At 35.0% G+C, this 11,122-nt stretch overlaps 1 protein-coding gene across 3 annotated transcripts; it reads right to left on the bottom strand.

Moving 5' to 3' along the window:
- Window positions 1-933: 933 nt before the first annotated feature.
- On the bottom strand, window positions 934-5,784 carry LOC145789474 (Protein kinase superfamily protein). Of its 3 annotated transcripts, none has more exons than XM_082866144.1 (11): window positions 5,063-5,784; window positions 4,490-4,657; window positions 4,105-4,355; window positions 3,873-4,005; window positions 3,714-3,777; window positions 3,535-3,631; window positions 3,318-3,420; window positions 2,012-2,130; window positions 1,820-1,909; window positions 1,587-1,731; window positions 934-1,281 (listed from the first exon to the last, which is right to left on the bottom strand). In XM_082866144.1, exons 1-11 carry the CDS (start codon window positions 5,235-5,237, stop codon window positions 1,229-1,231), a joined length of 1,398 nt encoding a protein of 465 aa, XP_082722270.1. In that variant the 5' UTR covers window positions 5,238-5,784; the 3' UTR covers window positions 934-1,228. The 3 variants fall into 3 exon arrangements, with proteins under 3 accessions (XP_082722270.1, XP_082722271.1, XP_082722272.1); XM_082866145.1 differs by having other exon boundaries at window positions 934-1,079; XM_082866146.1 differs by having other exon boundaries at window positions 4,105-4,319; window positions 5,063-5,409.
- Between the last annotated feature and the right edge of the window lie 5,338 nt (window positions 5,785-11,122).

The raw sequence follows: 11,122 nt of genomic DNA, 5'->3' as shown, positions 1-11,122 counted from the left end.
CAAAATGGTGTTGAGTGTTCTTGTCCCGCATAGGAAAGTTAGGAAAAATTTGGAGAAGATATAAGGTCCTAGATGGAACCTTGGGCATGTACCCAAAGGACACCCAAAGTGTGAGTTGGGTCGGGTCAGCCCGTTACTATCTTCTTGGGCCAAAATTATTTGAAGGTATTTTCAATTGTTTGCTGGAAAACAAAAAATTTTGAAGTTCATATTCAAAATTTTGCAACGGCTCAATTGTTTGCTGGAACAAAAAATTTGAATTTCATATTCAAATTTGCAACAGACATGTCTCTTCCGAAAAGGTTTTTCCATTGCCTATATTAAGGCAATCTTCCATCCAGGTTTTGGCATCAAATCAATAAAAGAAAATTCAGACTTCTAGTTTCTTCCTTCTCTATTCATCTTGCATTTTCATATTTTTTAGAGTCTAAGTTTAAGAATGTAAAGCACATACTCAGGTTCACTATACGCATAGAATTAATACGAATTCTGTGTGTGGTGATTGTTGTATCTTGGAGACAGGACGCCTATTAATCTCGAGCACCAGTGAAGAGGGTATTATTCTATCTTAAAGACACAGTGTCCATATACTAGCCTCAATCACAACTTTGTTCAATAGTTTGATCACATAAAAATTGTAAGTTTGTTTTATTTTATTTATTTATTTATTTTATTCGCTATTAATTAATTTTACCGAAATTATTCTCCAACACAAACTTGTCTAAAACTTCCACTATTTTTTGTAGATGCCATCGCTCCGTCCTCCATATTTGTTGGCGTCTCACATTGAATACGAACAATGTTTAAAATGGACTTGTAAAACGGGACAAGACAAGTAGAAAGGTATTTTTTAGAATTGGAATGCAAAGGACAAGACAAGCTAAAAGATACTTTTTAGAATTGAAAAAACTGTCTACCCCTAATAATGTGGAATTGCAATAATCATTATGAGAAGCCAAAATTTATTAAAGAAAAAGAAAAGAAGCAGCTTAGGCTCCGTCGTCCATGTATAGATGTCACCAGCATGTGCAATCATTACTCAAAAGAGCAGCTAAATCCGTGCCTCGAATCCTCAGTTACTGTAAATCACATTGCAGATTAAAAAAAAAAGAAAAAAAAGAAAGAGAAATGTTGAATGGTATGAAGTTAAAACAATCCTCCATTAGTATAGAGTGACAGGTTTGTCAGAATCTTTCCCCGTGTTTTTTGCTTTTGTTCTTTCTTTTTGTCAGTACAATGAATCATCATCTTCTTCTAAAAGCAGACAATGCGAAGAAGCACCTATGAAACAATCAAATTTCAATTGCTTTGATTTACACAAATGTCAAAATGAATCCCAAGAAGAGAAAGAAGAAGCTCGACTTTCCTACATCTAAACTACAAAGAAAAATGTCATTTGAGGAAACAATGACAAGGGAACATAAGAAAGAAGAACAGTACAAGGAATTGTCATCATCTTCTAGAAGAAAGAAGAGCGGTACAAGGAATTGTCATCATCTAATAGAAGAAGACAATGTGAAGAAGCACGACGTTCCATTTATAGGTCACATTCCTTAATTTTCATAATCAATGACTAGAAAGCTTACTATAGGAGGTTGGCGTGGTTTCTGAAACTCTTAGCGATCCCCCAAGCTCAATAGGCACCAGAGGAATGAAGGAGTGTAAGACATCTGTTATCAAAGGCCTGTAACCCGGTTCTGGCTGTACACATAGCACAGCCACAGCTGCAACCTACATTCAAAATATCAAATTCAATTTAACTAACCCAACTAGAACAAATGACCAAGTAGAGAAATTGTAGCCGTTTTATTGTACAAACTTGATATAAGTGCTTTAAGTCCATCGTATTTCTGATCACAGGATCCACGATGTTTGGAAGCTTTGATCTGTCAGTGAGCTGAGGCATGGCCTGCTTGTCAAAAGATGGTCAGAACATTAGGTTTGGATGTCTTAAAATGTTTACCAAAGTTTCATGGGTTGGATAAATGTGTTTGATATGATATTTATGTACCCAGGTGACGATAGATTGGCATTGAGCTGATTTGATTTTCTCCACGGGCTTTCTTCCCATCAAAAGTTCCAAAAGAACAACACCAAACGCATAGACGTCACTTTTATCAGTGAGTTTACCTAAAAATTTAATGGTGAAGATTACATCATCAGTAAACATTCTACTAATGTATTGACTGTGCTAACATGTTTGTAGCACAAATAACACAAAATTATGCAGTGTTTGATTCACTGGAATGAGGTTGGTATAGGATGATCATTCCATCTGAATTCCCGTTCTCATGTTTGGTTTGGTAAAAAGAAAAGGAATTTACATTGGAAATGGAATCACCATTCACCAATTTAGGAGAATGGTCATTCTATTGGGAGATCAACAGATCAAGGAATAGCCATTCCATTCCCACTACCTGAAATCATTACTGTGAACCAAGCACTACCTAACAGTTTCTTGAATGCAGGTTTTTTAGTCCCCCTACTAGGCTGCTTTCCAGCAATTAGACCAGCTGTCATGAACTTCATGATCTTACGTTACAGAGATACATCTAGTAGACATAGTAGCAGCTCAAATTTTTCTGAGGCCTTAGGCCGTACATCAAAATAAGATCCTAGGTCTGAGAGACTTCGGCAAGAAGGAATTTTTGGTGAATTTTCAGCAGCCTTAGGCAAACTACTAGTTGTCTTATGGTTGAGCAGCCTTTAAGTAGACAAAGTGTTTTGCAGAACAATCATGAAAGACTAGGTTACAAAAAGCCCCTGATACTGTCTGTTTCCAATAATTTGTTTGCCCTTGAAACAAAGCGAAATTTCAGGTCAAAATAGGCTTGAAGCAAAAATACTATAAAATTTGCATAGTCTCACAATAGCTGACTCAAAAACATTGTTCAACAAGTTTCGCTCTATGACTCTGCAAGAAAATAAGTACTTGGATTATATATGTGGCTGCTAACTAAGTACTAGATATCTTCTACGTAAAACTTTAGTGACATGCAAAACTTGAGGACTACGGGGACATTTTTTTATGACTTTACAATTTGATGCCTAAACTTTTGCAAATGCAGTAAATGTTTAGCTCGGTTTTTAATATCATAGATCATCACAGGCATTTTAAGTCATACCGAAGGAAAAGTCAGGAAGTCTAGTGTTTGTTAGAATAGGCCATTTGGGCACACGACAAAGTTTTGAAAGTTCACACAGATTTAAAGAGAAGCTCTTACAAAGAAAAGCATACCAAGTTCAAACAAAACCAACAGCTGCTAAGCCTATCAAATATTAGTATAGTTTAAAAGTCATTTAGAACTTTGGCATACCATCCAAAAGGTACTCTGGGGCTACATATCCCAAAGTTCCCGGAAGCTTCAAGCTGTCCTTGCTTTGGTTTCCACCAGTTATGGCAAGGCCGAAATCAGAAAGCTGAATCAAAGCAAAAACCGATTAGCGACAAGACAACGCTGAACTGAATTTCATGGACAACAACACACAAGCATGAACGATATCTTAGCCCCTTGGGTATTTTAGTCGTTTTACCTTAGCATTGAAGTTGGAATCCAGAAGAATATTAGATGACTTCAGATCTCTATGGATAACGGGAGGGTTGCAGTGCTCGTGGAGAAATTCTAATCCTCTGATCAACGTCAATGATAGTGATTGCAATGCTCGATATAAGTCAAATAGACAAATAACAAGATATTGGAAGATTGGCATACCTTGCAACATCTAGAGCAATTTTCATCCGGAGATGCCAAGTTAAACTAGATCCATGAGATGGTCCTAAAATATCAATATTAAAAAAAAAAGGTCAGAAAAAAAAAAGAAAAGAATTTAGCATATTCATGTGGACAATGAAATAAAAAAAAAAAAAATACCGTGCAATTGCGATTCCAAAGACCCATTATGCATCATCTCATAAACAAGAAATCTTGCCTCGCCATGAATGCAGTAACCCAATAGCGAAACAATATTTTGATGCTTGATTTTACTTAACCAATCCATCTCATTCTGCAATTTGAATTGGTAATTAAAAACAAATCCATTAGTCGAAATGAGAAAAACAAAATTAACATATAGGTTTTAAGCTTGATATCCGGCCAAAATTACCTCGAATTCTCTTTCAGCATCATGACTTATGCCACGGAGTCTCTTTACAGCTGCAAGAAAGGTATCACTGAAACAAGCTTTGTACACCCGTCCAAATCCACCCTCACCCAAAACATTGTTTTCCTGAAAATTGTTTGTTGCAGCTACTAACAACTGATAGTCAATCAACGCAGCAGAACCTCTTTTATCAGCCATTCTCAAAGAATTAAATCTACCTAAAATTGGACCCAGTGAAATTCCATTTGCAGCATCTTCAAATTCCAATTTAAAATTAAAAAAAAAAAAAAAAATCACATGAGAACAAGAAGCATTACAGGTGTAGCTATATTTTCTCAAGAAAATCTTGAAGGAATAGTGAATGAGATTTTCTTTATAAAGAAGATACCATGGCTCTGTTGGCTTTTTGCAATGGAGTTCTTCAAGTTTTTGTGCTTATAGATCCAGAAACAAAACAGAGACAGCAAAATTCCACAAAGGAGAGTTGAAGCAACAATGAGTGCTATAAGAATTTTCTTGTTCAAATCCTGGGGGTGCACTATTCTCTCTGGAGGTCCTGATTTCACAAGTATTTACAAACAATTACAAAAAAAAAAGAAAAAAGAAAGAAGTGTGAAAATACCTTACTTATATAAAATAACTATAAAAAAGAAGAAGTTAATGATGGCTAATAGGTGGTTTCTCCATGAATGTGTAAAAAGTTTTAGAAATATATGAAATTGTTTGAAAATATGAAAAAAAAAAAAAAAAAAAATGTATTAAATTTCTAACTATTTTGATCATTAGCCTTATCTTTAAAACCCAAGAACTAAGATATAACACACTGATCTACTTCAAGCATTTGGGTGTCAATTTCTTTGTCAAATTCAAATAGGTGAAAACCCATTGTCCCATAAGAGGAAATGATAAAGAAAATTATAAACACAGACACAAAAAAAAGAAGGGCAATGTTGGATTATACCTGGAGAGTGAGCTGCCATTTCTGAAGAAATTTGAGCAAAGGGTTGTTTCTCAGTTGGAAGAAGTGGGTCAGAAATGGAAGAAAGGGGAGGGTCTGGCCTTGCATCAGTTGTAATAACTGAAATCAAACTGGGGTTAAAAACCCAAATGGGTATTAGCAAAACAAGAAGATTCATGTCTTTTCTTTCTTAAAAATGACACAAAAATGTATTAGAAATAGAGAATTTGCAGCCTAAAGCTTCTTTCTTGTCTGATATTTTGTTCCTTCAATTTTGAATTCTCTCTCTCTTTCTTTCTCTCTCTCTCTCTCTCTCTCCCTCTCTCTCACGCCATCAATGGGACAAAAACTATTGCAGGGAAAGTCAGAAAAGTGATCTTCTTTATGCATTTTTTAATCCAAGAAAGAGAAGCAAATGCACATAAATCATGTGGCAGTTGTCAAAAGGTGAAAGAGAAGAGAAGACCCATGTTCAATTCCCCTCTTTCTTGGCCAATTTCTGGGTGAAATTTTTGGGTGAAACATAACTGGTTAAGAGGTTGAATTTCAAATTAAACAAAATTTGTCTTAGGAGGTCGGAGCAAGTTCCCAGGTTATAGCTTCTTCGCTCGGAACGGCTAATAGGACACCTTAATAATCTCTACCAGAAGCGCTATCTTGGATCTGCGGAAAGGTAAAAAGGATTCCCCTGTAAAAAAAAAAAAAAAAAAAAAAAAAAAAAAAAACTAGGAATGAATTCAATAGACTCACGAAGGTTGTGACAAAAAAAGCAGGGTGTTCGTGCTCTTTCATGGGGAGCTGATTCAAATCCCCTAATTACCCCCCTCTTGGCTATTTATTTTTGTTTGGTTTTCACCATTTATTTTTTGAAGAAAAAAAATTTAAAAATACTCATTTGTTTTTATATGATTTTGTCTTTTTTGAAAGTAAAAGCAATTTTTAAAAATTTAAAAAATATATAAATATATATATATATATATATTATATTTTCATAAAACTTTCAAAAAAGTGATTTTGAAACTAGAATCAAACAGAGTTTCAGAATATATTTTTTGACTTTTTGAAAATAAAATAAAAATTAATTGGGATAAAAAAAAATAATAGTCAAATTTTTATATAGTTTTTTTTTTCTTTTGAGAGAATATAAATTATTTTTTTGAAGATTATGACAAATCATTTCAAAATAATGGAAATACTAGTAATTCATGGATTAGATTGTACAAGTCCGTCTTATACTTCCATCACTTCAATATATATATATATAGGGGTAATGATTGGTGGCCACAAATTCTGTAGCTCAAATGGTCCGAAAATGTCAAAACGACGTCGTTTTGGGTACAAAACAACTCTAAAAATGTCAAAATGACGTTGTTTTGGCATTTTCGGGCCATTTGAGCTACAAAATTTGTGGCCACCAAACATTTTCCTATATATATATATGCTCACCATTTTCATGATATCCTCCAATTTTTTGTAGGGAAAAAATAACTTTTTAGTATTTATTTTTGTCTACTTTTCAAATTTTTTAGGAAAAAAAATTAACAATCCTGCTACAGACCCCCACTGGGGGTCGACCCCCAGTGACGTGGCGAAACGCCATTCGCCAGTTTTCTTTTTTTTTTTTTTTTTTTCCCTTTCCGGCCAATCACCCACAGCCACGTGGGCTGGGGGTCGCTGGGGGTCGCCCCTTACTGGGGGTCCCCCGCATTTTCCAAAAATTAATTACAAAATTCAAACCAAACCAAATCTAAGGTGTTGTTTGTTTATAGTGTATAAGGGCCGGATATGAGGGTGGGTCCCACATTTTTTTTTTCCCTTGTATTTGGTTGCTCCAGATATAGAGTCTATATAGTATATGATGCAAAAAGGAGATATGTAATGCCACCACCCCTATGATATTGTATATCCCTCACCGTCAGATATGACTCATCTTTTATCCAAATGTAAAAAATAATCACTCTTCTATTATCCTATCTTATATTCTATCCAAACCAAACATAATGTGAGTGACCCTACAATATATATAATTTATCTTGTGTCATAAGTTCAATTTACTTTTTCAATTCGGAACTCTTAGTAAAACTGATAATGAGATCGATTTTTTGTTCGAGGTTCATGAGAAAAGGGAGGGACCATCGCCCAATGGTGCTTTTATGAAAGTACGTCACATGTGGCTAATAATTTCTCAACATTATCGAACATGAAATCCACTCTCAATATTAATATCTCATTTTATATCTTTAAGGCCTCGTTTGGGAACAGGCTAATTTAGTAATTTTTTGGCTATTTGGTTAAAAAGGTAGGTAAAAAAAACTTTATGTTTGGGATGATTTTTTGGCTAATTACGAAAAGATGTGCAAAAAGTAGAGAGAAAAGAGAATTTTTAACTTTTTGGTATGAGTGGTTGACTTTTTATCTAATTTAATAACTTTTTAACTAATTGACTAAAATAACCTCTTGCCAAACAAGGCCTAAGTATTAAATATTTTTCTCAAACTCTTATATCCAATTTCAACCATCCGAGTCTAAAAGTATTTGGCACTACTCTATATATCCATCACATTTAAGTTGGGATATCACATATCAATGTCCTAAAAAAACAAGGGACATTATTATCTTCTACCTTAATATATTTCTAATTTTTGAATCATATTTTTTGAAGGAGAATTTTATAATACACAACTCATACCATTTGCGCCTTTAATTATATAATTTTCTTTCGTTATGATATTATTTTGAGATATTTAGTTATGCCTCATGTATTGTTTGGTTATATATATATATATATATATTTTAATTTTTTATAGTTATGATTTAGGAAATATAAGATTATATTTTTTTTTCTTTTAGTTATTAGGTGCATATGGTGCACACTTTTTTCTTTGAAATTCTCATATCAATGAATAATTGAAATACATTTTCAAAAAAAAAAAAAAAAAATCTACTCTGCCCTGAAATAGAAAATGATCTAAAAGTTTGTTCTATAACAAGAATGTGCATCATATACCTCTTATAACAAAAAAATATATATATAATTTTAATTTTTTAAATCATAATTATAAAAAAATATCATAATTAAACACAATATGTGACATGATTAAAAAAATTTATGAATTATAATTAAAATAATGTCATAATTAAAAAAGATAATTGATCTAAAAAAAACATAATTAAAAATACTATAATACGGTTTTTTTTCAAGGGGTGTAATTTCCCCCAATAACAAACAAACACATACCGACTTGATAGGTTAGACCTGTCTAATCATTTCTTCAGACAATCAATTTCTTCAGTATTTTCTAGCAAAGCTGTTACAGGGCTTGAAATTGCCGAGCTCGAATTTGCCCCGAATCCAAAACGACGTCGTTTTGGTATTTTTTTTTTTTCCTCCTTTCTTTCTCACTGTTGAAGATGAAGATAAAGAAGAAGCAACTGCAGAAGAAGAAGAAGAAGAAGAAGAAGAAGAAGAAGAAGAAAAGAGAAGGGGGCAGCTGCATTTTCATCAACATCATCATCATCATCAATTTTTTTTTTCCCCTCATCTTCAGATTTAGATCCAGTAGAAAAAAAAAAATCAACATCTTCATCAACACAGTCAACATCATCTTTATCAACATCAACACAGCCAACAAATTTTTTTTCCGCCTTCATTTTCTGCCCCAGATCCAAAAAAAAAAAAAAAAATAGAGTGGCGAGTGGCGATCGGTGATACCCACCGGCGATCACCGCCATCACCGTCTTTTCCCTTTCTTCTCTCTTCCTCTTCTCTCCTCGCTCTCTCTCTCTCTCTCGCCTCTCTTCCTCTGTATTCAAAAGCAACAACAGAAAGAAAGAAAAAGAAATAAAGAAAGAAAAAGAAAGAAAAGGAAAAAAAAAAATGAAACCCAAAACGGCGTCGTTTTGGATTTCGAGCCAACGGGATTTCAGGCCCTCAAACATTTTTGATTCTCTAGTGACCAATTATGTTTTGCCTTGTTAGGAGCATAAGCAACACGACTTGTGTCTTGTCAAATTGGCTTAAGAGAAAGAAAAAAAAAATAGAAAAAAGAAAATGAAAAAGAAAAAGAAAAGCAATCTCAATATTCACTACAAAAAAATTGATTTTTTATGACAGCAAAATGCCGTCGCAAATACCCCAAATGCCTTCTCAAAAGGTTTTTTGCGACAGTAAGTGGCTTTTTGCAACGGCAAAAGGGGGGTCGCAACAAAGGGGGTGGCATAACGCCGTCGCCTTTTGTTTGCGACGGCAAAATGCCTTTTTTGCGACGGAAATAATCTGTCACAAATAACGCGGGAAAATCTGAATTTTTTTGAGACGGCACTGTGTTGCCGTAGCTAAAAAGGTCTTTTGCGATGGCAAAAGGTACCGTCGCTAAAGCTTTATTTGAGACAGCACCTGAGCCGTCGCTAAAACACTATTGGCGACGGGAACAAAGCCATCGCTAAAGGCATTATGTTTCAGCCAAATCCCCATCTTTTGCAACAGTAAAAGGCCGTCGCAAAAACCCTGGTTCACTTTTTTTTGTCACGGTGTGTGCTGCCGCCTCAAAAAAAAAAAAAAAAAAAAAAAAAAAAAAAAACTGTATTAAAATTATTAAAAATATGAAAATAACCTGTATTAAATGAAAAATAACTAAAAAAAAAACCCGATAATTACAGAATAATATAAATACATACATAACAAAAGTTGGCACATAATGAAAATTCATAATGTTGTTCCATTCATAACAATACATAAATAAAAATTCAGAACAATAAAAATTATCTCACTACATAATGTCGCATAATACATTCATAATGTTTTTCACAAATTTAAATAGCGTATATCAAAACCAAAAGTTTTCGTCTTGCTTCTTCCGTAGGTTACAAAAACAAAAGTTGATCATAATCTTTACATGCCCGCATTCCACAAGAAGCAAACTGCTACTCAGGAAATATCTGAAAATAACAAAATAAAAATAATTAATGACAATACAATGGTGTTAATATTTTAATTACAGAAAAACATTAAAAATTAACTACTATATAATTACAAAGATAGTTTAGTAAAAAAATTTGGCTAGACAGAAATCCGGTCCTAACTCCCAAACCGGGAACCCGATTGGAGTCCCGTCTTCTCCCACAAGTCTTTCATGCCTAGGCGGTCGTGCGTGCCAAGTTTCGTGCTAAACCAACGTTGTTTGGTGATTTTGGGGGGTCAACACCTTGAATTAAAGTTTCTTAAGGAACTAGTTTGCCTAGACCGAAATTCGACTCTAACTCCCAAACCGGGAACCCGATTCGAGCCCCGTCTTCTCCCACAAGTCTCTCGTGCCTAGGCGGTCGTGCGTGCCTAATTTCGTGCTAAACCGACGCCATTTGGTGATTTTGGGGCGTTAACACCTCGAATTCAAGTTTCTTAAGGAACTAGTTTGTCTAAAGTGAAATCCGACTCTAACTCCCAAACCGGGAACCCAATTGGAGTCCCGTCTTCTCCCACGAGTCTCTCGTGCCTAGGCGGTTGTGTGTGCTAAGTTTCGTTCTAAACCGACGCTGTTTGGTGATTTTGGGGCGTCAACACCTCGAATTCAAGTTTCTTAAGGAACTAGTTTGCCTAGACCGAAATCTGATGCTAACTCCCAAACCAGGAACCCGATTCGAGCCCCGTCTTCTCCCACAAGTCTCTCGTGCCTAGGTGGTCGTGCGTGCCAAGTTTCGTGCTAAACCAACGCCATTTGGTGATTTTGGGGCGTTAACACCTCAAATTCAAGTTTCTTAAGGAACTAGTTTATCTAAAGTGAAATCCGGCTCTAACTCCCAAACGGGGAACCCGATTGGAGTCTCGTCTTCTCCCACAAGTCTCTCGTGCCTAGGCAGTCGTGTGTGCTAAGTTTCGTTCTAAACCGACGCCGTTTGGTGATTTTGGGGCGTCAACACCTCGAATTCAAGTTTCTTAAGGAACTAGTTTGTCTAAAGTGAAATCCGGCTCTAACTCCCAAATCAGGAACCCGATTGGAGTCCCGTCTTCTCCCACAAGTCTCTCGTGCCTAGGCGGTCGTGTGTGCTAAGTTTCGTTCTAAACCG

Source organism: Camellia sinensis, chromosome 4 (assembly GCF_055761805.1).
Source record: "Camellia sinensis isolate YWXY chromosome 4, ASM5576180v1, whole genome shotgun sequence".
NCBI classification, from domain to species: Eukaryota; Viridiplantae; Streptophyta; class Magnoliopsida; order Ericales; family Theaceae; genus Camellia; species Camellia sinensis.
The sequence above is the reverse complement of the archived record's forward strand: the minus strand, read 5'-3'. Positions and strand labels throughout refer to the sequence as shown.